Source organism: Chelmon rostratus, chromosome 9, assembly GCF_017976325.1.
Source record: "Chelmon rostratus isolate fCheRos1 chromosome 9, fCheRos1.pri, whole genome shotgun sequence".
Lineage (NCBI taxonomy): Eukaryota > Metazoa > Chordata > Actinopteri > Chaetodontiformes > Chaetodontidae > Chelmon > Chelmon rostratus.
In genome coordinates, this window is record NC_055666.1 from 17,390,511 (window position 1) to 17,417,723 (window position 27,213).

The following is a 27,213-nucleotide window of genomic DNA, read 5'->3' on the forward strand; positions in this document are numbered from 1 at the left end:
AGTACCTAGATTTGGCTACACATCACAACATTAAATGATAATATCCACTTGAAAACCAGCGGGATACATTCATTGAGAACTGGACACCACCTTCAGACAAGACTTTGTGTAAATATGCACCAGAAACACTTTCCCATATTATTGATCATCTTCATAATGAATAATTTTATTTTGGATTCTTAAAATGAAATTTTCTGATATTATTTTTGTACCATTTGAATGCAGGACTTTAACTTGTAGTATTTTTAGGCTGTGATATTTCTACTTTGACTGATGTCAATATTTCTTCCACCACTGAAGAAACTGTATGTTGAGTTTGGTTTAGATAGAAAAAAAAATATGTTTCCTTCAACAATATTTTCATTATATTTCTTAAGACACAAACACAAAGACAAATCCAACAATACACAGTGGCCACAAGAACAAAACATCATGCATATATTTCAAATGATGTACACAACACATACAATACACAGGGAGACAAGTAGACAGTTTTTTTCCACAGGCCCTCACTATAATTAACACTTAAATAATAAGTCATATATAGGCTCAGTAACACTGTAACACCAAAACATCTACCTTTCTTCAAATTACAAATGGTATATTTGCACTTACACTTACTCACACACTGAGCTCCAACATGTACATACCATCCATCCATAAATCCTGCATGCTGTATATACTGTAAACAGACACGCATACATGCATTCTATACATAACCACCCACTTCATGTATATAAAGCAATCTAGTACTTAACCCATTCAATACTTACTCCTTTGCACTTTTTGCATTTCTGTTTACAATCTACAGACACTACAGACGCTCCATGTTTACTTTTTAGCTGTATGCCTGTTTTTGTAGTCCTTCAACGTGTGCATTGAGATTAATTCGCCAATAAAGATGATTCAGATTATGATGCACTCGAAGAGATGATTGCACACTCGCGTGAATAAGTTGTGGAAGTGTAAGAGGGAAAATGGCAGTTGACAGTCATGCAACAACAAAACAATATCAGGAGAAAAAGAAGGAAAAATAATCCTGAAAAAGTGTATTATTATTATTACTGCTATTATCATTGCGATGATAATGATGATTATTACTATTATTGTGATGATGATGATGATTATGATGCTGATGGTGATAATGATGAGGATGATGATGATTATTATTATTATTATTAGCAGTAGTAGTAGTAGTAGTATTAAGTTGGGTTATAAGGTGGAATATAGATATATGTTTTTTAGTTTGCATAACTGCAATCCATCATTTCTTTAAACACATTTTTTTTGCTTTTCACCAATTTATTTAAGTCTTTTAAAAATCAGCTGTGTTACATTTAAATCTGTATTTCAGATCTTAAGTTGCGGTTTTCTTACTATTCTGTATGCGAGCTAGTAGTTAGTGGTTATTAGTGTTGTGAGTGACTGGAAATGCTGCATTTATGGACACGCAGTAACAGCGCAGAGCTGTGTACACCTGTGCGGACTTCTCTTCCTGAACGTCTCTTGGCGCACAAGTATGTTGTCCCGAAACTGGGAAAGTCGCCCAGCCTCCGCCTGTAGGTTGAACTCCACCTGGGACCGCGGACTGTGATCCCTCACCGACAGCAATGCGGTAAAACATGTGAGAAAAGCTCGGAGGTGTAGCTGCTGCCCGGTGTTTGGGCTCTTTTAAACTCGTTTTCCACTCGAGTTCACACTGGTCTCTTTGTTTTAGCTAGCGTCGCGTTAGCTGCTTCCGGAAAACAACCTTCACACAGGTAAGACGAGTTTCGGTCTCGGCTTGAGCCAATTCTCCTCGTTTATGTAAACAGACACGAAACCAAGCGGTTTGCGGCTGTTATGGGTTCGCCGAGTCTGTGTTTGGTGCCACAATGTGTCTGTATTAGAGCTGTATTCACAGAAAAGTGAGTTTCCGTCCTCAAGGTGCGTAGCAGTTAGCGCTTCCTCAGCAGGTTACGTGCTGAAGGTGAAGCCGTGTTGGTGTAACTGCTGTATGAACCACGATGTCGCCGATCCGAGCGATCTCCATGAAAGCTAACTTTTATTACCTCTTCTGTCATGTAGATCTGTCACGTCAGTGTAGTGATTAGGACCAAACCAACAGCCATGAGCTGACATGAGGGGGGCAGTGAGTTATTTATGGTCCCAGTGACAACACACACATCCAGGCAGGATGGGACGTGATTACAAATGTCCTCTTCACTCATATTTACTCATAGCTGTTTTCATACAGAAGCGACCAGTTAATTTCTACCTATGTGGGTTCATTTTTGTAAAGGTCACCATCAGTGTTGGAGAGGAACTAAATACATTTACTCAAGTACTGTACTGAAGTACATTTAATGCTACTTCATTTCAGAGTGGAATATTGTGCTTTTCACTCTACTACAGTTATTTGATTGCTCCTACTTACTTTGCACATAAAGGTTTTACGTGCAAAACATATGATCAGTTTATAAGATATGATACAGCATTATAGATGATAGCAGCAGTATATGGAGGACCAGCCTTGCACAGCTTCAACATTACAATGCTGCTTACATATTAGCGCATCATCAATAATGTTACAATAATGAGCCAGTCTGCATACTGAGTTACTTTACTTTTACTCAAGTAAAATATTTGAATACTCCTTCGCCAGTGGTGAGGATGCAAAAACGGCACAAATGTTAAAACTACGTGCAGCTGTGCAGTTACTTCACAGACTAGTCTTCATCAAGCTTAATCCGAGAATTCACCTTGAGTCATATTTCTGTCATGCACCGGTGCTTAAGTTTGACCGAAATATTCCAGTATTTGTGCCACGTCTGCAGCAGCTGTTGCGAGTACGCAGACAACAGAGTAGAAGGTTAAAGCTGAATTGTTGTGGCGGGGAAAAGGAATAACTCTGTAGCTGTCACGCTGCAACAGTGATGCACACTGAATATATTGTGCCAGGTTTGGAAAATCCAGATCCCAATCAGCTATATATTTGACTATTTGACTGATGATTGATTTTGAGTAAAATCAATCATCAGCTGAGTGAATCCACTTTTTTCTGGTTGATTCAGGGAGTGACCTACACTGTAGGAAAATACACAGAGGGCTTTTGTTTATGAATTACTGTGACCTTCTGCCCTTCATGCTGGCAACATCCTTGGATGATGATAAGTTAATGCCATGGGTGGTGTTTGTTTGGTATGTGTAGGCAGGCCGTTCGGAGCCTCAGAGGTCCTGTGAATATAAGCTTAACCTCTGTGTGTGATATGTAGGCGACACACTGGTATGGACCGTGAGTCCAACTGGTGGTATGAATGTACAAACCGGTTAGAAGTCTGAGTGGAAAACACTTTGGGGAATGAGGGTTTTGTTGTTGGAGTTGTTGGTTGTTTCCTGAATGTAGATATGCAATGCAAATATTGGTCATTGTATTTAAAGCAGGAGACTTTGCATGTTGTTGCCATAGCAGTTACATAATGCTCAGTGCTCAAAATAGATGCCATTTTATTTCGACTACAGAGGAAACGGTAAATTTAAGACAGGCACTGATCAGAGAAATTGCCCATGTAACTCTAATGATAGGTGATGTGTAATTGATGCAGCTATAAAAGTGTAATCTTCAAACGTGTTGGAGCTTTTCACTCACTGAGACACTGATGATTAAGAGTCACTCACGTCTGGGTAGCAATTTGATTCATTTTCCATTTCCCGTGCAGTATTTCTGTGTTGTTGTTGGTAAGACCAGACATTGGTGGTAGGTAGAGGTAGACATGACACACATCCTGTCTGACAGACTCGCATGGAGAAATTATTAGTCTTAACATGGCCTCACCTGTGTTCGCTGAGGGTGTGGCGGTACACGTGACTCATTCATATCAACCATCAAAGTGAGCGATTTGGCTCAGCTTTGAAGGGACTCCACCTCGGGTAATCCCGTGGGAGACCGGAGGACACCGCATGGCCACATACATTCCCCTCCAAAGCTTAGGTAGTCACATGACCACAAGGCATTTGATGTGGATAAGGGGTTCCCTCATCGAGGCGGATGCTTTGGTTGGCTCTAAACCTGCAAAACATATTTCACCCCGTCTATTGCAAAACTGTCTTGTTGTGTTGGTTTCACAAACACACACTTGTGAAATGTTTTTCTTGCTCTAGTGTAGGATTAGGATACTTGTGACATTGAGGTAGATTAATGTAGGTGTTGATACAAAGAACTGAAGACTGAAGGATTCCCTTTGCGTCAGTCGATGGTTGAAATCAATTACACTTAACCTTTTCAAGGGCTACAACTAATGATTGTTGTCATTATCGCTTGTTTACTTATTTTGTTTGACTAATTAGTTAATTGTTTAGTCTGAAGACAGTAAAAAATGTCTCAAAGCCTGATATTACTTCTTCAGATTGTTCATTTTCTCTGTGTAATAGTTGAAAAAACCCGAAGATATTCAGCCTAGAGCTGCACCTAACAATTATTTTCATTATTAGTTAGTTAATCTACTTTTTGTTTTAGTTATTAACCGATGAATCCTCTGACCAGTACAGTTTCCAACAATGGTGAAAAATGCCCATCACTACTTCCCAGAGTCGAAGGTGTATATTCACTTTACAATAATGTGAAACAGAGTAAAGTAGGAAAGCTTGCATTTAAAATGCTAAATCAATCGACTGACTGATCGTTCCTGCGCTACCTTCCATTATGCCTTTGCATTTTGACAAGTCTCTATTTCACGTCTATGATCCCGGCAAAGACGAGTGCCTTTATTGATGTGGTGCTGTATTCTTGAGAAACATAACGCTGTGTCACTTGGGTAGTAGCGCACAGATCGTTAATGAGGAGCATCTCCAGGGTCGCTGTGTGTCTTCCAGTGAAGCTGACCACCGCTCTGATGAAGACACGCTGCATCCTCAGTGAAGCCCATTGTGACTAACAGCAAGTGTGCAACGCTTTATCACAAAGCAAATAATACACCTTCAGAGGAGTGAAACCATGAATGCTAAATTGATAAGAGAACCAGCTGTGCCCTGTGCAGTATGGCACCCCAGTGTATTTAATCTAAGTGTTTTGTATTGTTTATCTGTTGTTTCACATTCTTGCATTGGGGGTCATGTGATTTCCAAATAAATGGAGCACAGCCTGGTTTCTACTGTGCCTCTCTCCCTCTCTCTGTGTTAAAGGATCCATGACCCCCTATCCATTACAGGACGAGGTATCACTTGTACGAAGTAAAGACAAAGAGAGAAAGAAGGCCTGAGTGACCTCAGCCAATGTGCATGTTTGTGGAGAGGAGTGTGCGCATGTATCCATATTCGCTCTTGTGTGTTTGCAGTCAGTCATTCAGCCACTGAGAGTACTTTGCCTTTGATAGTGCAACATCAGCAGTCTGAGCCCCTGCCCCCGCCCCCCCCAAACACACACACTCACACATGTACTGGCTTAGACAGAAGGAACACTTCCCTGCTCACTCTGCCTAGTTACACCAATTCCCCTCTGCATTCCTCACACCGGTGCAGTCAGAGCTCGTACACATCCGTGCTCATGCACACAAAAATGTGTCCTCAAACACACACACACACACACTCACACTATTCTGACGGTGTGCTGCTGGAGAAGCAGGGCTCTGGTTTCATTCAGGCTTCAGGCAGCTGCTAGGTTAGAGTCTTGTGTTTGCGTGCGGCGGCTACTGGGCGCTTGACAACAAAGATATCATCTCGGGTGAGTCGCTCCGAGGCAATAACAGTGGAGATAAAGCAGTCTTGTTGCTGAAATCTGGACTGAGGTCTCGCTGAGAAGCAAACTGAAGGTAATGAGTCCTTTGTAGCGTTTTTTCTTTTCTTTTTTTTTTTCATTTGTGATAATGTCCAAGTTTTTCTTCGTGCTCTTAGGACAAAGTCCTGCATCTGAAGGTGGTGTTTGTTGGTGTTTTCTGCGTTTCTGTGCCATTATAGCCCTTCAGACATCATGAAATCAACTGAAATGATGCCTTTCAAAGTGTTCACCTCAAAACTCCTCGCTTATGTCATACAAAAGCCATCCACTGCAACTTAATGGTACTTTTTGCTCCAAACAATAATGAGCAGTTAGTAATTGTTCACCCTCATTCATTCAAAATCCACACAGATGCTGTATCACTGGAGGCAATTCATCTGAGCCTTCCAATGCAGTGTATTTGGTGTAAGATATGATATGTGAGAGTTTACCTGATAAATTTGTTCACGTTTGTTGTAAGTGTCCAAAAGTTTCCCAGAGGAATGCATTCCTAATCAGCACTCCCCTTATGAGAGGGAATTAAAGGAGATTAGGAGCTACACAAAGGGATGGAGACCGCTGCCGATTGGGTGCAAGGGGTCATTAGTGATGGGGGTTGTATTTCTGCCCAGTTCATTCAAAATTCTTACTCTCATGTAGCGCCATGCCTTTGTTCCTTCCCATTAGCAGGGGTTTGACTTCAGTCCGTTTTCTCTTGCCTCATTTCACAGAGTTTAGCCCTTTCAGTGTGCAGCACGGTGACTTTCAGCTGAGATGAGAATTCCTTTTGTCCCTCAGGAAACTAGCTGGGAGGAAGCAGCTGCGGCTTGATGCCATATTGCTGCTGCTCTGTGGATTTGTCATTTCCTGTGGAGCTGGCCGGTCTGAGTAGGAATAGTCCAACTTTTGCACCAGACCTTACTGTGTTTCTCTCAACAGAAAATCAAGATGAAGACATGGAGATAACAGTTTTGACTCGGGATCATCGTTTCTCCGTTCCAATGGATTGTAGCTTTGGACACGAAGACGTAGGTTCGTGAAGTGCACCAAACACGTTTTTTAAGGAGATAAGAGAACGCAGATCTTTTCCAGAGACAAAGAAGTTTGGACTGAACTCCAAGCCAATGGCTACAACAGAAGCCAAAGCTGCCGGCAGCAGTTGCACTGCAGGCCTGTCGTGGGCGCGGGTCTGTAAGGAGTGTGGCCAGCAGCACGATTGCCTGGAGAGCCACCTGTACGAGTACCAGGATGATGTGGATGATGAACTGGTTTGCCACATCTGCCTGCAGCCCCTCCTCAGACCTATGGACACCCCTTGTGGCCACACCTATTGCTTTCACTGTCTGAGCAACTTCTTGAAAGAGCAGGACTTCTGCCCCGTGGATCGCCAGCGGCTGCAGTTGCACCAGTGCCGTCCCTCCAGCCTGCTGGTCAGGAACCTGCTGGACAAGCTGGCTGTGGTGTGCCCCCACAATGAGTGTCAGCAGCAGATGCAACGCTGTGAACTGCAGCCTCACCTGCACAACAGGTAAGACTCTCGATGGTTTGCTGGCAGGTGGTGACATGAGACCTTGCCTTGAGCAGAAAAGTCGTGTTTATTAAGCTGCAGCAGAGGAAAGACACACATAAACAATGCAGAGGTTTCCACCAACAAAACAACTGTTTCGGACAGAATGTAAAGGCAATACTTGGATGATGTAAGAGATGGGGAAACAATCGTGATGCGATCACCTGTTACCAATCAACCTGTTTACCTGTGGAATGTTTCAAACAGGTGTTTTTGGAGCATTCCACCACTTCCCCAGTCTTTTGTTGCTCCTCTCCCAACTTGTTTGAGACACGTTGCTGCATGAAATTCAGAATAAGCAGATATTTACAAAAATCAATGAAGCTGATGAGGTAAAAACATTAAATATATTGTCTTTGTACTGCTGTATACTCAATTGTGTATATGTCAAAAAGGATTAGCAAATTACCGCATTCTATTTTAAGTTTTGCACAGTGTCCCAACTTTTTTTGAAACTGGGGTTGTAGTGCAAGGTGGTGTACATATGAACACAGCAGTGAGTACAAAGAAAACATAACAAATACATAATTCCTCCAGAGTTAAATTACATTTTACTCAACAAGTCTCATGTGCTTTAAGGTGTTGAGCTGAGCCTTCCAACTATCCACTGAAAACAAATCCCACTCACTGGTCATGTGGTCATTAAAGGAATAATTTGGCATTCAGTGAAATACGCTTTCTTTTCAAGAGTTAGATGAAAAGATTGATATATCACTGTCATCTGTTTAATACGAAGCTACAGCCAGCAGCCAGTTAGCTTAGCTTAGCGTGAAGAGTGAAAGCAGGGGGGAACGGCTAGCTGCGTTTGCCTTTGTCCAAGGTAAATCTGCCGAACATCACATCTGAAGTTCACTAATAAACATGTTATATCTTGTTTGTTTAATCCATTCCAAATTTGAGGAGCAGTGGAGACATGAGAGTGGTATCAATATTGTCATCTCTCTCTTGGCATAAAAGCAAATGAATGCATTTCCAAAAATGTCAAACTATTCCTTAAAGTTCCTTCCTTATATTATAATGCGTATCAAATGTCTGGTGACTCCATATACACATACTGCATGCACGTATCTCCACTTTAAGGTAAACACAGGAGCTGATGTTTGTTAAGTCATGACAAAAAAATTCTGACTACTTCTCAGGAATGTAAAATAGCTGTTATCAAAATTGTTTGTTTCTCCTCTACATGCCCTCCCAAAGACTGTGTTTTCCGTCTTTGAAGCTGCACCGTTTGTTTCTGGTGGCACGGTTCCTCTATGAACACACAAACGTGTAATTATTGAGCTGAAGGCGAGGTGCAGGTCAGCAGTCCTGTTTTTCACATGGCTGGCTTGGTGCTTATCATCCTGGTGACCAGCCGTGACGCACTCAGTTTGGAGGTGGCAGATTGTCCTGCTGCAGCCTCTCTGTGCAAACAATGAGGAGACAAAGTTCAGGCATGGGGAACAAGCAGCAGTCCCTGCACTCTGACTGACTAAGTCAGACTCAACCTATCGCACCCAGACACCCTGCAATGCAGTGAAATTGTCTACTCATCTGCATGATGCTTCTCTTCTAAGTCCTGTGTATAAATACACTCCTCTTTGCTGTCTCAAAACAAATCTATTTTCTCTCTTTCTATTTATATATTCATCCATTCCTGGCACTCCTTTGTACATTTAAGAACATCCTTTTCCATTTGATTAAAAAGAATCACATGCTGTTACTAAAAGAGTAAAATGGCCATATCATTCTCTAAACTGGTTCTCTTCATGTTCCTGTCTGCCCTCAGATGTCCTGTTTTCAGAAGACTGAGGGAGGAAGCAGAGAAGAGGAAGAGGCCCTCGTGGAACGAGCTAAAGGGACGTAAGGGTGACGGGGAGTCGTCTGCTGATGCTAAACATTCAGCTACACTGTGCCGAAATCCCACCCGAGATCAGCCCGAGCCCGGCCTGATTAATCCTGCCTATGAAGAAAGTGAGGATGGTATGGAGTCATTTTATCATGGTGACAACCACCATTACATCAGTAGTCCAGTTCTATTTTTACCCACATACACACAATCATGATGATTAGAATCACTTCTTAGGAACAGGAGGTCGGTCACACTCTGTAGAAGTGACACTGAACGATGTTTATAGAAGCTTCTATGCTGAACGGAAATAGTTTCCTTGCTGGGGTGATTGCAGAAAAACTAAATCCCTGTGCCCGCCCCCATTAGTGAGGGTTGTTGTCAAAACACAGACGGGAATTGCTGATGTTTTAGCCCCGAGGTTTTGATTCTGTCACAGGTGAATCATCAGCCGGGTCGTAGGAACATGTACCAGCTCACAGATGACTAGTCTCAGATTGCCTCATCCCAGGGAAAAACCCTAAAAGCTACTTGCAAGCCACTTCTATGGGACGGAGTCCACTAAAACAGGGCTCACTGTTGAGGAGTTAGCTGTAGCATGTAAATACTTGTATGGTCAGTGTGTACACACAATCAATCCTGAGGTTGAGATTATTTTGGATGAGAAGATCAATATCTATCTCTGTGCATTCAGTGAGGAGATTAGTACAGGGTATGCTCAGTTTATCTCAGCACAAACAATGTAACAGACCGGTAACAGGGTTGCAACTGTATGAGATTCTTATGGTACGATAACTGACTAAGAAAATATGACGATTTCAGTGCATCACAGTGCGGTTTTGCACAATTATTATTAGTTACAAGGACCTTGAACAAACAGACATGAAACTTGATAGGAACTTAAAATATACACTCATACTGTTCAATACCAAAGACAGGCGGATGTACATGTATGATGATTTTCATACTACAGTATACCTCCAGTTCATTTACAACATGGGTCATATTTTCATCTTTCTGGCCCTCATTTCTGCAACTTATACTCACTTAAATAATTGCTGAGATCTGGGAACATGTCTGGTGACAGCACCGCAAACAAGTCAGATGGTGCATAAAACACAAGCAGTCGTATTATTAGAGAAGTTGTAAAGAGCAGCCAGATGATCTAAACCACTTTGGCTGTTAAAAGCGAAAGTGAGGGCGTCTGAAATGAAACAGTCCCTCAGTGCACAATGAACCTGTGCGTGTAAGCATGTGACGGCAAGCATGTTTGGACAAAGTTGAACCAGTTGGTCTGTAAACTGTGATGAATGTTTATGATTTAAACAAATCAGTTTGACTGTGTTTTCTCTCCCACATATAAGTCGCAACTCAGTCAACAAGAGCTGAGTACTTGCATGAAGGACAGAAAATGCACTCATATTTATTCCACTCGGTTCTCTGTTCCTCCTCCCTCCAGATAACACCCCCCTGCGGTCCAGTCTGGTGGCCGAGGCCAATGTGGTGGAGCTGTTCAGAGACGAGCCGGAGGAAGAGCTGGGCCTCCGCATCGTGGGGGGCAAAGACACACCGCTGGGGAACATAGTCATCCAGGAGATTGTCAGGGACTCGCTAGCAGCTCGTGACGGCAGACTGGCCCCGGGGGACCATATCTTAGAGGTGAGAGAGACCCATATACTAAATGAGGTAGGGGGAGATAATGTAGGCCAGAATGTTCATGCGTGGGAATTCAGAAGTATCCTGGTGGTATGGCGTGACACAGTTCAATATATTTTTGTATAAACACCTTGGCATTGCATTCTCGTGGTTTTATAAACCCGGTGCTTTGCAGCAGGGAAAGTGGATGTTCAAGATAAACAAGTTTTAGCTCCATGGTAACAAGGAGTGGTTAATATTGCCGAGCCAAACACGTTCTGTTAATGAAAGCAACTTAACCCGGTTGCTGTCATTGATTGACTTCTGTTTGAGAGGGTCAGCGTTCAAACATGAAGTGTACTTAAGCGTAATCTGTCCTCCTTTTTTGGAAAGAGTTACATAACCAGAGCTGGTATCGAACAAGAATATTAAGAGTTTTCTGCTAGTGGTAGTCATTAGACAACAATTGCATCTAATGAGTAACCCTAACCCTATTTTCATTATTGGTTCATCTACCAGCTATTTTCTTGATTAATGGATTAATCATTTGGTCTATAAAAACAGAAAAGTAATTGGTTAATGACTGATCGTTGCAGCTCTACTGCCACCTGTATGGTGTTCCAAGAATCTGAATTAATTGGAGATGTTCCTCTCTTCCAACAATGGTCTCCTCCTTGGGTTTCGACCCTCCGGTTCTCCTGGAATGTGGCACCGCTGTAAAGCGATCTTATAAACTATTTCAGCCTCAGATTTGGCAGCTCTGCTTTGGTGTGTCCTCCAAAATGCAGCTCTAAAATCAACCAATCCCAAGCCTGGAAATGAAAACAAAAACCTGCCAGGCAACAGTCTGCCTCCAGGATGTGAAACATCAGCTGCAGTGTTTTTGGCTTTTGTTGGAATGCTGGTGGAGGTGAAGGGATTTGATGAAGATGAGTGAAGATTGCATTACTAAGGTCTTGAAATTTAATCTTTCCCTTCCTCTTAGATCGATGCAATGATTTTTGTGAATATCACTTTGACAGACTCTTATTTTACAAGGTGCAAGGTTCATTTGTTTATTGCTTTACAACCACAGGGTTATGCAACAAAATGCTAGCTGCAGTCCCTTTATGCTACTCGCGTAACAAAAGTTATATAATTTGATGAATTAATACTAAGTCATAGAAATAAAACTATTTTTATGGTGGAGTGCAGAGGTTGAGTTGAGGAGTCTCTCAGCCTGAGGAAAGAAGCTGCTCTGTAGTCTGGTGGTGAGGTATGGCTTGGCAGACAGTGGCAGGCTGAACAGGCTGTGGCTAGTGGGGGATTTGTCTTTTGGTATCCTTTGGGCTCTGTGCAGGCACCTCACTAGTATTACTGATACATCGCCAGGGTGGAGATGTGTGGTGTCTATGACAGGTTCTCTATGATTCTGATTCCCAGGAACCTGAAACTGTTCCACCTGCTCCACTTCAGCTCCACTGATGTAGAGAGGAGTGTGTCTATTGTGGCAGCTTGTGTATACAGTATGTGATGCCATGTTTGTCTTAAGCTGCTTCACCACTGACTGTCTCTGGTGTCGTGTCTCCAGGTGAATGATGTCAGTTTGGCTTCAGTCCCCCACGCCCGGGCCATCGCAGTGCTGCTGCAGCCTTCCCTCCTCAGGCTCACCGTCATGCAGGAGAAAGGTTTCAAAACAAGGGATCCACGGTCTGATCCTCACTCCTCCTCTTGCACCACTTCCACCGCCTCCCAGCCCTCTCACAGTCCCCATGGCAATGCTACCTCCAATCATAACCCCGGCACAGTCCTGCAGGTGACACTAATGAAGAGTCAGCGCACCGAACCACTTGGCATCAAACTCATACGCAAATCGGATGAGAGTGGGGTTTTCATTCTGGACCTGCTGTCTGGTGGTTTGGCTGCCAAAGACGGAAAACTGAGGAACAATGACAAGGTGTTGGCCATCAATGGACATGACCTGAGGCATGGTACACCTGAGAGTGCTGCCCACATCATACAGGTAGTGTATAGAGGACCAAAGATGTGATATTGTACATTTTCGCCCATTAAATAGAATATCAGCTTCATTGATTTTTGTAAATATCTGCTTATTCTGAATTTGATGCCAACAACACGTTTCAAACAAGTTGGGACAGGAGCAACAATAGACTGGGAAAGTTGTGGAACGCTCCAAAAACACCTGTTTGGATCATTCCACAGGTAAACAGGTTGATTGGTAACAGGTGATAGTATCATGATTGGGTATGAGAGGAGCATCCTGGAAAAGCTCAGTCGCTCACAAGCAAGGATGGAGCGAGGTTCACCACTTTGTGAACACATGATTGTGAACACTTTGTAAAACAGTTGTCAGTCAGCAGTTTGTTTGCAAATGATTACATTGTTGTAATTCAAGTTTTATACAGCGGCCCAACTTTTTTGGAATTGGGGTTGTAGACATAACTCATTTGTGTTGGTGCAACAAAGAAGAGAAACAATATGCTAACATTGACATTCTGAAAAGGAGAGTGTGAATTATGTAGTTAGATCATAAAAAAGGCTGCTGTTGGGCCATCAAATCTTATTGGCCACCACTTGCAGCAGCAAGGAAGGCTTTGAGAACAGTCTCTGCTTTCAATTACTTTGCAATGATGTAACATTAACAAACAAGGCTAAAAGCCTTGAGCTTTCCTAGCTTGGAAGTTGCAGCATTCATTACACCACACAAAGTGATTAATAAGAGGATAGAAGATGCTGACGGTGGAGTCTAACAAGTAGTCAGGCTTCTAATTTGGCCCATGTGAGATGGTGCTGAGCCTGGCACAATAAAAAAAAGGCCTTGGTCTCAACAAAGATTTATCAGGATGTATCCCTCAAGAGCAATTTAGCCCACAGATTTGATAGCAAGTCACTGACAATATGCCAGATCATTTAGCCTGACAATGGGAAAGGTCAAGGGGTCGCCACATTTAGCGTACAAAATCTCACTAAATGTGATAGATTACATATGTCAAGCAAGTTTTAAGTCCATTCTGAAATTAGCAGGAACCAAAACAAGCACCAAATCATCAATCCGGGATCACAGAATTCATAATACAGTCTGTGTTTGGTATTTGCTGTGTGTGAATGAATTGCTTTTCTTGTGCATGCATTAAGGCGAGCGAGATGCGCGTGAACTTCGTGGTGATGAGACCTGCAGAGTCTCAGGAGGAAGGAGGAAGCAGCAGAGAGGGACAACACAGCAGAGCAGCCCGGAGGCCAGAGCCGCAGTACTTCAGGCGCCGCTCCACCTACATGAAGGTAATACTGAGCATGTCCTCACAAACCAGTGCTCAAACTGCTTTTAGATAAAATACTTTATAGGCACATTTATTTTGGCCTTTCCCAGCTGTTGGCTGCTGGAGTTGTAGCTTCCTCTGACACCACTAACCACAATGGTGGTCGCAGTTTGTTTGCTCAGCGTAATGGTGACGAGCGCTTCTTTGTCAGTCACACAGTCGTACCATACACTACCAGTAGAAAGAATAGCAACCCCCAACTTGTGGGTGAGAAGCTTTGAGAGCAGACACCTGCGTCGGTGAGCGGAGATGAAAGCCCTCCTCCGGGGCCTCCCTCTGTCCTGATCAAAAGGCCCGGGGTGCTGCTCACTCTGCCGCTGCGGGGCCACCGTCTTGTTGTTTTTGGCTGTTTCTTTGCGTGGCAGAGGATCAAAGCTGGTAACAGTTAGCTTTCGCCTGCAGAGTCGAGCCTTTTCGTCTTGCTTGGGGGGGGTGGGGATCCCTGCTGGGGGGAAGGAAGAGCCCCCACATCCCCCAAGCTTCCCTTCTCATGGTTTACAGACTCCAGAGGGAAGCAAGGAGGCCGGTCGAAGCTGTCATTTTCCACACATCTTTTCCAATACGAGAGCTCAGTGTTGATCCTCACACGTTACCTCTACCCTTACCTCTCAGCTCCTTCTCAAATGTTTCACATTTGTCTCTACGAGCGGGTTTGTGAGTGGAATCAATTAAGTCAGAGGATCCTGGAGAGGCTGAAGTTAGTTGGCAGCGCAGACTTTATGACACACACAGAAAACAATAACTCTTGTGGTGAATTTGTGAAACATGGCGTCCTTAACAAGGCCATCATTGTTTTAAAAATCCACACAGAGATGTTAATCAGTATGTTCGCATTGCCTTGTATTAATGTGTCTCATTGTTCTTGCAGGATCCTCCAGGTGGGTTTTCCAGCCAGGAGAAGACTGTGAGCCTGAAGAAGGAGCCTCGGCTCTCCCTGGGCATCACCATTGCCGGGGGGAGGGACTGTCGCAGCCGCCTGCCCGTTTACATCACGAGTGTGCAGCCTGTTGGCTGTCTGCACCGGGATGGCACCATCAAAAGAGGTACAAACTTAACTTTATTCACATTTCTACTTGTAGCTTTAATGTTTCTTTTTTTTAGGGTCACAACTTTTATTTTCTCGATCATTCATTCATTCACAAAATACCACAAAATTGTCCTTAATGAACGTTTTAATTTCCCACAGCCCGGGATGACATCTTTAAAAGTCTTGTTGTGTCTAACCAACAGCCCATAATCCAAAACATGTTCCGTTAACCATCAGATGACAAAGAAGAGCCTCAAATCCTCATATGTGAGAAGCTGGCACCAGCAAATGTTTGGAGTTTTCGCTTAACAAATGACTAAAATGGTTATTTGATCATGGAAGTGGTTGCTGGCGAGTTTTCTGTCCATCGATTAGTCAGCAAACCGCTGCAGCTCTCGTCATTGACTGTCAGCAGTGAGGTCAAGTCAAGCTTTGAGTCAAAGACTTGCATGGGAATATTTGGATGAATGCACTGAATGGCAACAAAGTGTTTTATGGAAACGATTCCCAGTTCTGTTTGCATCTATTGAAATGTGTCCGTTGGCTGAAAAGGAGAAAGGCAATTCTCTTTTCACTTGCTTCTTTTCAGGGATACAGTGTGTTCAAGGACACTTGAACAGAGAGGATGTGTGTTGAAATAAAGGCCCAACACGGTCTCCTCTGGAAGAGTTTCAGTCTAGAGTTACATTAAGCCGGTTAGATTTTTTTTATCTTTTTCTCTCCATTTCAGCTCTTTGTCCACATTAAAATGCTGTGTTTCTTCCTCCAGAGTGTGTAAATCTTTAAACTCTGGGGTGTGTACAGAGTAAACAGAGCTTTTAAAAGCAATGATGCAAACCAGCCCACTGAGGGTTGGGGGGCCGCCACAGTGCTAACAAACTTCCTCTTTGATCAGCTGTTGTCTTTAATCATAACTACATTGATTTTGTCAGATGATGTCCTGACTGTGAATTAATGATTTGGTCAGCAGGCTGTCTGTCCCCTCTGTATGTTGGCTGCAGTTCTGTCGTTTGCCAGTTGAAAAGAAAGAGGGCGGGGAAGAAGCGATTCAGCCGTTTTCATACTGTGCAGATGTTTCACTGTGGACAGATGCAAATCATTTTCACCCAAAAACAATGTTTAAAATTTATCCATCTGGTTGAATTGGCAGTAAATTGAGTTCAGATTTTTAAAAAAAGCTGAAAAAACTGTTCCTCCTGTTGAACACAGGGCTCCTCTTAACTAAGATATCTCTGTCCATGTTCACAACATCATCTGTGTCTCCTCAGGTGACGTCCTGCTGAGCATCAACGCTGTTGATCTGACCCAGCTGACCTACAATGAGGCAGTTTCTGTGCTAAAGGCTCAGACAGCTCAGTCCCAGGTGGTGCTCCGCGTCATCCAGACCCTCTCCGAGGACTCTGAGGAGGACGCAGAGTCTGCCAACAAGGACGAACTGGACCCTGTGGACGACCCACGAGACGACACCCTCAACTGGACGCCGCTGTGGACTCGCTGGCTGGGATTACCGAGGTAGAGCTGCCTTCGTTTACCACAGATTGCCCGAATTCTCTTCCGCCACTTCAAAGCTGACTCTGACTTGTCGTTTCAGCCACATGCACTGGTGCCGGGACATTGTCCTGCAGAAGACCAACAACGAGAGCTGGGGCTTCAGTATCGTGGGGGGCTACGAGGAGAGCCACGGCCAGCAGCCTTTCTTCATCAAAACCATCGTGCCTGGTACGCCCGCTCATTTTGACGGACGCCTCAAGTAAGTTGAGCCTAATTCGACTCCCGTATGATGTACCCAGCTCCTGTGTCCTGTCGCCACGCGTCCTCACACCTGTGGTTCTCTCCAGGTGCGGTGATGAGATAGTGGCGGTGAACGGAGCCACAACAGTGGGGATGAACAACTCGTCCCTCATCCCGATGCTCAAGCTGCAGAAGAATAAAGTCACGCTGACTGTGGTGTCCTGGCCTGGGAGTCTTGTGTAGCTAAGCACACGTCTTCTTACAGTCACCCTCTCAGTTGATCACAGGCACACACAGATCATTGCCCTGTTCTGCTGCATTCTTCACTCACCGTCCCTTCCACATGTAACTCATAGTTAGGTTCTATTCTCAAGTCTTTTGATTGGTTATGTACTACAGGACATGTGCATACTTAAGAGCCATCCTGTGCACAATGGGAATGACTTTCCCAAGCGTGGTCTCAGCTGTTTGTTTCAGTGTCCTTTCACACTCAGAGGGCAGATGATTGCACAAAATGGGTTTAATCAGGGTGCAAAAATGACGACAATCAGTGAATTATATCTTAACAGCAAACTGGAAGGATAGTTGTTCTTTTAAATACCTTTTTGATCCTCCTCTGATTACTTTAGGTATATTTGCTTTCCTGGTAAATAATCTTATCATTTGTTAGCCATGACTTGATTCAAGTGATTCACATAAACAGACAGTTGTGATAAAGAATTATAGATCACTACATATAACAAAATGGCTGCTGACTGTATATTGTGGTTTCATCACATTCACAATCAAAACGTGCAACAAAGCAATGTTAAGAATAAAATCAGCAGCTTTGTTGTGCTATGAGAAGCGACTTTGGTTTGAACAGGGAAAGAAACGCCAAAGAAAAGACCTGCAGTCGTTCTCATGCAGACAGGAAGGTTCAGTCTGGAGGCGCTTAGAGAGTCTGGGATATCTGAGGTGCAGTCTTATCGAAGCCATAAAAGGTAATCAATCAAATCTTACGCACTCCTAAAGTTAGCTGCAAACCTACGTAGAACTTTTAACCAGAGTTGCATTGCTGCACCAACAGCTTTGGTCCAAGTTTGCCAACACGAAATAAACTTGGACGTGTTTATATTGTTGATACTTCTGTGATGAATCTTTGGTCTTAAAAGAGTTGTTAATCTACACGTGATTCATTCAGCAGCTTTTGATTTATTATTTGATACATGTCCATTGACCTGTGCTCTGTATTTATTTTTCAAATGATAAAGTGGCTCATACTGAATGACTTTGATAAGCGGGTGACCTGTAGACATTGAAGGACAAAGCAGAATGTATACTTGCCTTAAATTGCCACTGTACTAAATTGTGTTTCCTCTCATTATATCCAGTTTATAGGAAAAGGAGAGCAGCCTTGTTCGGATATATTTGTGTTACCTCGTTCTTTTTGTGTCAACACATTACCTGTGGCCTTTCTTGTATCTAAATTGATACCAAACTATAATTATTACAGTAGGTAGTGTTCATATTAGCCTGTTCACTGTTTCATTATGTTCAATAAAATCATAACAAATCATGCAGGTCTTCTGTTGATCATGGCCTCTAACTGCACTATGGGGATGTCACATGAAATGATATGAAGACTGACCAGATCTGGCAAGAGAGGAGTCAGTGCGGTAAAGAGCAAGAGAAGTAAGTCAAGGAGTTTTTAGAAAGGAGGAATCTCAAATTGTGTGTCTTCTTTACCCAAAAATTAATCACTGCAACTTACATGTTAATATGAATGTAAACGATACTGGGCTTCACAAGTTGCTGGAGGTTCCAATCCCATAGTGGTCTGAGAGATCTGAGGGGTCTTGTAGCTGTTCCACATTTCCCGATTCCCTGAGAATGAAATTCACAAAGAACAACAGCATGAATGCAAATGATTTGAATCATTCATCCTAGTCAGAAATGTCCAATTAACTGTACAGTCTGTCCAGGGCGCAGTCTGACCCCTAGTGGACAGAAAGTGTATAGAATTAAAAAGTGACTTATTCCTCATGCTCCTGTTTGGTCAAAAGCCTTTCTGAAACAAAACACAGGCTTTCCCATGAAGCTTTTGCTCAACAGTCATGACATACACATGCACATTTAGTGTGGACCCAACATGTTTTTATTAAACCTGAACACCATCTGGGCACAAATGAACTGGTCTGGATTAAAAAAAAGATGGTGGCTCAGCGTGCACAGGTCAAGTTTGTCAATATCTGCATGTGAAAAGGAGATTTAGATTTTCTCACTCACTTACAATCCCTCCTGCTCCATCACACACACATCCAGACACATTTGTGTTTGTGCATGCAAACACACAGGACAGACCAGTACAACTTGCTACAAATGTGAAAGTGCAGTACAGTAGTAAGTATGCGAGTAACACAGGCACTCATCATGTCAAAATGCAGTTTGAACTGACAGTGGTGGAAGAAGTAGCTGGACCCTTTACCCCAAGTAAAAGTACCAACAACACAATGTGCAAAGATTCCTCTCCAAGTAAAAGTCTCGCATTCAAAATTGACCTGAGTAAAAGCACATAAGTATTAAAGCAAAATGTACTTAAAGTACACAAAGTAAATGTTCTCATGCAGAATGGCCCTGTAAGAGGGTTAAATATGGAGCAAACAGAAGTCCAGAGAAAGTGGTCTTGGAACATTTAACCAGATAATTTTTGGTGTTTTTACCTTGTAAAACAAGACTTCAGGAGCTCCTCTGCAAGTTTGGTTGTAGGAAAAGTTAAAACTTTATCATTGTTACTGATGACTTTGCAGGAATCCCAGCAGAGCTCAGCTTAACTTCAACCTGAGCAGCTCTAATCAGCCACTTAACTGAAATCACCTGTCTGTGCGGGGCCTTTAGTCTCTAACAATACATTGTAGTTCAGATTAGATCAGATAAGACTTTATTAACGTCACAGTGGAGAGATTTACTTTATTAGCTGATCCTATGTTTTGAATGTGAAATAACTGCTACCTTAGGATGAATGGAGTTACAATGACAATTTCCTTTTGAAATATAGTGGAGTAGAAGTCTAAAGCATCTTAAATTGGAAATATTCAAGTAAAGTACAAGTACTTGGATGGTGAATAAACATATTTCACACCACCATGAATAACAGCCCTCGATAAAGTCGTGCTGGCTACTGTTAAATTGGCAGAGTACAACATATGATTCAATTCTGTTCATGTCAAATGCATTTTCAAGACACTTTGTGTTCACAGGTTTCTCAAAGGAGTAATTATAATCATTTTTAAATGTAACTGCTTTTAAAAAAAAACAACTTCACTTACACAACTTAAATTACTTTAAATAATGAACTGCGTAGCTGAATCTTGACTTATTAGTGTTGTATCATTAATAATTCTATTCCAAATTAACTAAAACTGGTGGTGGTGCAGTAAAAGGTTACTGAAACCTTCTGTCTAAACAGGGACAGACTGTGAATGTGAAAACAAAAAAACAAAGGACCATAAAACCAACCACACTGAAGTGAAGCCCACCACTTCAGTATTCGGGGGTTGTGGCGACATACAGCAGGAAAACAGTGCGGCCTTCTCTGACCACTGGTCCATAACGTTAGAAAGTAGCAGCAGGTTATGGTGACAGCATTCCCGAGATTTAACTAATGTGTCGACTAATTGCAGACTGTCTTGTTAAAGTTAACGATTCAGCACCTTGTTAAACATGACAAACAGCCACATTTCTGCAGCGGGGGACCAGGCCGTGCATTAGCAGAATAGTGATCTGTTTTTACTAACATGATACATGATTCATTAAGTGTGACACTGAGTAACAGAATGGACTCAAATGGGGAAAAAAGGAAGCAGAAAAATCAAAATCAACAATTTATTTTCTCTCCATAGGGATTAGGTCATCATGACAAACATTTACAAGAATTGTAACAGGGACAATACTGGGAGGAGGATTTAAAATCTCCTTTGTAAAAGAGAACAGATTTCCACCTGTACTTCTCTGTGGTTCACCAACTATTCCAGAGGCACTCTAATACAACGCAATGCAGCAATCTCATGACTACGATTCAGGAAAATAATACCAACACTGGACAGAATGGCTGGAACAAAAGAGCCGTCTGCTCAATACGCCGTGTGCTGTAGACGCACATGCTTCCTGACACATCGGGAGGACCAAACACAGCACGGGAAAAGTACAAATATGTAAAAAATGAATGCAAAGTTGGGATGAAATGATAAATGAGTGGGAGAGCAGAGTTCAAATCATTATCTTCCAACTGCATATCAGAGATGCAAACCATCTCCAGGTTTAACGGATGATGAGTCTCTGAATGCCATCGTTATTGGCAAAAACTGCACGATAACATGCACAGCTGTTGTCACTGGATGAATCTTCATCGTCTGAATTCCTGACTTTCTGCTGGGCTCAAGTGCAATAATGAGTCCTAACTCTGGCATCACGTACATTGTAACTATATGGCTTACAAGGTAAACAGGTCCATATAAACTAGAAAGGTACATAGACATCTTTCATTAATCAAAACTATGGTACAGCAATATTATATTGGCAAAAAAACTAAAGAGCTAAGTAACTTTATGTAAACAATGGTATACCACTGTACAGCTTATCCTAACATGGTATTTACAGGTCAAGTTCTTTTACTAGCTAGTTCCCATGTACAGAGGGTCAAATGTAAAGAAAACACACAGGGTGATGACGTACACTGTACGTTAGGCAATTTCAACCATCCCATCGACTTGCAAAGAACTGGATTCGAAGAGAGGAAACCCAACAAACAGCATTTGAATCTACAGACTTGTTGAATCACCCGATGCCTTCCTCCCCATTACATCTTAGAGTTATTTTTAAAAAGTCAAACATAAGGCAAGGATAGTTGAGGAGGGTAGAGGCATCACATTCTTTGCAAGGGATTACTGATATAACAGATGGGATACAGGTTGATGGTTCTTTGGGGTAAATGCACTTTTCGAGAGTTTCACTTGTTTGTCACATGTAAGAAAAACACATCCGAGTGCAACAAAGGGGACATGTCTAGTTCTGTCGGGAAAATGTGCAAAATCTGCTCTAAAGCAAAGTGACAGTGTTGCAAATTCTAATGTACAAGGTACTGGGAGATGTACGGGGTCGTCACGAGAGACACCAGTGCAGACCCTTATTCCAACATACTGTATATACAAGGCACTAAGGATAAGATTCAAGGGCCACACATCCAGTCTTCTAACAGCCTCCTCAGTCCGGTCGGAATATAGGATATTTGGGTAGGAATTCTATAAGAATCACCTACAGAGAGAAAAAGACACTGTTAGTCTGAAACTGTTAGTCAGTTAAATAAGTTAGTTAGCTAGTCAAATAAAATAAGACTTTTAATGACATTACATTCGGCTCTGGGAAATTATAATGGGCATTTGTCACTAGCTTCAGATATCTTATAGTCAACACGACTGATGAATTAATCAAGAAAATAATCTGCTGATTAATCACAAATGGAAATAATTACAAAGTTATTCAACATCTTTTGTTATGACAGCCTACTTACATATTCCATCATATTACTGCTTTCACATTTTCTTTTACTGAGTTTCCAGTGCAGTCCCAGCTGATGAGAAAGGACACAGACACAATGAATGAACATCTCCCTCAAACAGACACAAAGACACACACACACACAAACAAAGAAAAATCTGTCTGAAATCTCCCCGTCAGTGTCGGGGGAATTTGAGAGCAGGGCTGTCTGGTCTCGCCGGGGTCAAACTGTGGCCAGACACCCTGAAGAGCTTCTTTTATGCCTTTGCACAGCTACTAGCTGTAATTTGTTGCTGCGAGACAAAACAAAATTAACATGGCATTTTACTGCTGACCTCACGGTCCTCTCAGACTGCGCGCACCAGATCTGACTCAGATCAGCTTTGAGGGGTTAGAGTTTACGAAACAGATTATTGATCATTATCCATCATGATGATACTCAACTTCCACTGCACACTGACACAGACAATTAAGCACTTTCACACAGGTGCTAATGTGCAATTTGTCATCTTTCTTACCTTGTGGTATAGCCGGTTATTCTCCCACTCTAACAGCTTATGAATAGACCGTCTTGTCTGTTGGTTGGAATAGAGGACAAATGCATGTGCATTAGTGCGAGCAGCAAAACACTCATTACTCAATTTAACACTTTAACAGGTAACGGTAAACAGCCACACTATTAGGATTTATGGACTGAACTCCCAATTTACCAGCCAGTAATTTCCACTTTGCTGTCATTAATTCTGAGTGGTAACGCCACCTGTAAATGACACACCCTTGAGCTGGGCAGGATAGGAGCTGAGCAGCGCAATGCGTCATTTCTACACAGAGCCACTAATTGAACACGAGCTGTTATTACCCTCTACACTCAGACCAATGTGGCTGAATTGCTATAACAGCCCCTGAGTAATCAGCGCTGATGTAAGGGAGAGTTAAACTGTCCAGCTCGTGTCACAGGAGGTCTGGGACTTACTCTCTTGTTGAGGCAGATAACAGGCCAAAGACTGCATCCTACTGTACAGCAACAACACAGGCAGCCGCAAAGAAGCCACTTCACATTCACAGGCAAGTTCTTCTTCAAACAAGCATTCACCCTGCTGATGCTGGTTTTGAATTCCTCTGGTGCTACCTAGAAATAAAAGGAGAAAAGATGGGTGTGTGTAGACCAAAATAAACAGTTCCTAGGGTACATATGCAGTGGGGGAAATTATCAGAAAATTGAAGGTAAATTGCTGAGAGCAAGAGGGAGAGAGACAATTCAGTTGTTTCTAGTCAGTGCTGTGAAGAAAACCTTTGCACAAAGATCAAAGAGCTTTAGAAAACCAACAGGTAGATATTTGCAGATGCTGTCCAGAGATGAGATGAGATCTCTAAATACTATCTCTCTGACTTACTAACCAAGCTCTAGACTGTTCAAGGCAAGGAGGGACTCAAAAGAGAGATAAGCTCAGTGCCTGTGGCTGCGGCGGCCAAACAACTTGAATGGATGCTCATTCCTCGCTGAGTCTGTACGCCATAAAACAGGGGTCGTAATCTTTTATGACAGGATGCAAAGGTCTCTTTGCAAACAGCCAAAGACCTCAGAATAAAGCCCAGCAGGGCCTGATCTGCACCCTTCAATCATCATAATTGTGACCTCATCCATCACATGTCACCCTGGGTCACAATACTGAAGGTAGTTTTTATTGCCCCACACTTCCCTCGGCCTGCTCTTACCCCTAAAGCCTTTTTGTGTTTCTGCGTCCGACCCAGGAAGCTTTCCTTTCTTGTCTGCGGCAGAGTCTTCATTTCATTATTTTATCACCTGGAGCTGGACCCTCAAAAACACTGGGGTCCCCGCCAACTGAGCCCCATAGATGGCTTACTCATTTACAGAGCTGGACAGCAGCACATTCAGACTCTTTTCTAAGCACTGCGGTGCGTTAGTTAAAATGCATCTCCGTCAGATCAAAACCACTTGGAGAGGTTTGAATGGGCCGGTTTGGGGAAGTTGGGGCAGTTAAAGGCCCAAAAGAACAATAGAATCACTGCGGCTTTAATTACTTAATTCTTCCTACTTGGAAGTGAACAGAAAGCTGCCTGCAAGACTGAAGTGCAAGGAAACTAAAAGGCAACTGTACCTTTCCCGTGAGAATAGAGGGGAATTCTGTGTCAAATCTGTTGCTCAGTCCAAACCTGTAAACAACAACAACAAACAAAATGTGAGTATAGATATGGAAATAGAAATGTATCTAAAAAGATGTACAAAATCTTAGCTGTGGACAAAAATAATCCAGAGGCTGAGGAGAAACATATTGTTTGGCACATTTTTTTTTTTGTTGACTTCATGAGAAGAGGGCATTAAATCACACACGACTCCAAAAGGATAAAGACTTATTTCTGTTGCAGTTCTTGATGTAAGGAGAGCAAAGATGCAGGAGAGGAAGTAACAACACTTTACCAATAAAGCTACACAATAATACTTTAATCGTCATCAGTACAATAATTTTAAGTCAAACATCCCAAAAGATAAACTCTGAAATGGACAACAAATTGTATAAAGATGATAAGTTTACACTTCCAAGCCTTCCATAATCCATTTTCTTTATTTTACTTGAAGTGACATTGGCTTTGTGTAATCATTTCCAGTAATTAATTATTAAAGCATTTACATTTTTTATGATCAATTATCCAATTCACAGATTATGTGTTGCATGTCATCACAGCTTATCTACATATACAGGTTGTGTTCACCCTGTCGTCTTTCCCAGAGGAAGGAAGGAAGGACTGTTTGTGGTAGAAAAGCTGTCATGTCCATTTAGGAAGAAGGAAAAAAAGAGGGGAAAGAGACAGAAGTGTGCAGGTATATTTTCAGCTCTCACTGGGCACATCAGCAACACTTAACTTTCCCCTGAAATTAATCATGTTCATGTTTCCTGTAGAGATAAATAGTAACACACATGTGAACAGTAAAACTGTTAGCCTCACTGTTTTTATCTGAATCCAGATGCAAAGTTGGCTCAGAAGGCTGAGAAAAGGTTTCCAGCCGGGACTCAGCAGACATGAGTCAGATTAATGTTAAGGTGAAGGTGAGGGAAGATCTGATAATGGTGACAGCGATGAATCCGTTCAACTTGAATAAAACTCACATAACGACTACATGCCGTCATGTTGGGGAGGCTGACACTAACGTTAGGTATCACCCTAGAAAGGGGCAACAGCCTCGGTCAAAATGTGGCAACAGGAGCTGACATGTGCTAAAACACTGATGAAACTTGGCTTAGACGTTGATTAAACTGTTGGCATTGTGTTGACTTCATAATATCTGTGTCAACATCAACACGAGACCATAACTGATGTCTCATTCTGCTCGGTAATAACATTACAGTCACAGACTTCTAGCTAACGGTACATATGCAAACTTGCTAAACCGTAAGTAACAGTTGCTAGTCCACGCTTATGGAGCCATGGAGACAAAAAACTGTTAACATTAGTTTATGCCGTTACAACATTAGACTACCAACCGTCCCCTCCACTCAACATATGGCTAACTGTTAGTAGTTGTGTTTGGCGTTAGCTAGCAGGCTAGCAGCAGCTAAACGGGCTAAGGATGAAGACACCTAGGCAACAAAGCGACACCCGGACAGACAGGAGCGACAAACGCGGCTCTGCTTACACTGTGATGTGCCCGGCCCCTCGCATGACCACGGGCTCCGGACAGTATCTGGGCAAGTGCTCCTCGCTCACTACGTGCTCATCCTCTTCGTCTTCTAACTCATAAATGGTATCAAAGTCCGCCATGTTGGGCAGTAAGACGCTCATGACGTCTCCCGCGGGGCTGCGCACGCGACGCACGAGCGGGCGCGCGGAGCCGGAGTGCGCGAGGACCGCTGGTCTGAGCTCAGAGGAAGCGGAGCTGTAAGTGGTCATGAGCGCGAGCACCAGTGAGACAAGACGGGTGGACATTAGCAGAATATGTTTTACACCCATAGCCTATTAACTGTTTGTTATGTCCTGCAGTTTGCATCCGGGATACTTACTAGATCTTCATCAGACATGGACATACGGGTCAAAGCCAGGAAAAGGTCCTCCACCCAAAATATCCAGTCTAGCCACATGATAATCAACACGTCATTGCACCTAATTAGCTACTCGTGACAAGACTCAGTCTTCCTTGTTAAAATGGAAATGTTAAAATTTGAACTCGCGTGTCAAGGCTGTTGGATTGAAACTTCCTGGCATTGAATGCAAAATGAAAGTGCACATAAAGAAGACACAGCAGGTTTAACAATAGAATGACACAATAACTCAGCCTAGTCTGATAAAGGTTAGTGGCAAATGCCAAGTGTTAAACAGGGAATTTAAACTGCTATATTAATTTGTGGACTAACTGCCAATTTCAGAGACAACTGACCACAGACCAGCCTTGTATGTTGATTAAGAACTGATTTGGAGGATTTGCTGCAAGATGACTTACTCCCTTCATGCTCAGGCTTTGGGTGTGAGCCCCATACATGCAGATTGTTCTTGATATTTTTTGGATCTTTAGGAGTATTATTTACCTGGTTTGTACCTGACTTTGTAACTTGCAACGATGTCCATTGGTAAAAAAGCTTGCAGGCTTTATATAACTTGATGCAATTGTTGTGTGCACAATCCAAAATTCGGAAATAAGAGAACTGACAGGTATGCTGCAAAAAAACACATTTTATTTACATTTTGAGCATCAAACGACCCGTATCATTGAAACTGTGCTGAAAAACGCGTGTAAATGATTTGTCAAGTCAAAGCAGTCTGTCCGCTGTGGCAGCAGCTGCACACAATCCAGTGTGAAACTTCATTCAAATGTTCCCGAATTCTCAT

General features: G+C 42.6%; 2 protein-coding genes across 2 annotated transcripts; one reads left to right on the top strand and one right to left on the bottom strand.

The window, feature by feature from the left end:
• Window positions 1–1,513: 1,513 nt before the first annotated feature.
• Window positions 1,514–18,388, top strand: lnx2b (ligand of numb-protein X 2b). The gene is made up of 10 exons (XM_041944568.1): window positions 1,514–1,760; window positions 6,671–7,259; window positions 9,067–9,260; window positions 10,586–10,785; window positions 12,332–12,763; window positions 13,897–14,040; window positions 14,947–15,121; window positions 16,374–16,617; window positions 16,697–16,855; window positions 16,944–18,388. Exons 2-10 carry the CDS (start codon window positions 6,856–6,858, stop codon window positions 17,077–17,079), a joined length of 2,088 nt encoding a protein of 695 aa, XP_041800502.1. The 5' UTR covers window positions 1,514–1,760; window positions 6,671–6,855; the 3' UTR covers window positions 17,080–18,388.
• Window positions 18,389–20,686: 2,298 nt separating this feature from the next.
• Window positions 20,687–26,172, bottom strand: chic1 (cysteine-rich hydrophobic domain 1). The gene is made up of 6 exons (XM_041944130.1): window positions 26,027–26,172; window positions 24,492–24,546; window positions 23,345–23,500; window positions 22,890–22,946; window positions 22,385–22,444; window positions 20,687–22,128 (listed from the first exon to the last, which is right to left on the bottom strand). Exons 1-6 carry the CDS (start codon window positions 26,170–26,172, stop codon window positions 22,078–22,080), a joined length of 525 nt encoding a protein of 174 aa, XP_041800064.1. The 3' UTR covers window positions 20,687–22,077.
• Window positions 26,173–27,213: the final 1,041 nt, after the last annotated feature.

What these genes read in the sequence shown, in the direction of transcription:
- lnx2b (XM_041944568.1), top strand. Translation starts at nt 6,856, where the DNA reads ATGGCTACAACAGAAGCCAAAGCTGCCGGCAGCAGTTGCACTGCAGGC. An exon ending in CGGGGGACCATATCTTAGAG is followed by an intron (nt 10,786 to 12,331) that starts GTGAGAGAGACC and finishes TCGTGTCTCCAG; the next exon opens with GTGAATGATGTCAGTTTGGC. An exon ending in CGCTGGCTGGGATTACCGAG is followed by an intron (nt 16,618 to 16,696) that starts GTAGAGCTGCCT and finishes TTGTCGTTTCAG; the next exon opens with CCACATGCACTGGTGCCGGG.
- chic1 (XM_041944130.1), bottom strand. Translation starts at nt 26,172, where the DNA reads ATGAGCGTCTTACTGCCCAACATGGCGGACTTTGATACCATTTATGAG. An exon ending in CCTCTATTCTCACGGGAAAG is followed by an intron (nt 23,501 to 24,491) that starts GTACAGTTGCCT and finishes TTTTATTTCTAG; the next exon opens with GTAGCACCAGAGGAATTCAA. An exon ending in ATAACCGGCTATACCACAAG is followed by an intron (nt 22,445 to 22,889) that starts GTAAGAAAGATG and finishes CTTTCTCATCAG; the next exon opens with CTGGGACTGCACTGGAAACT.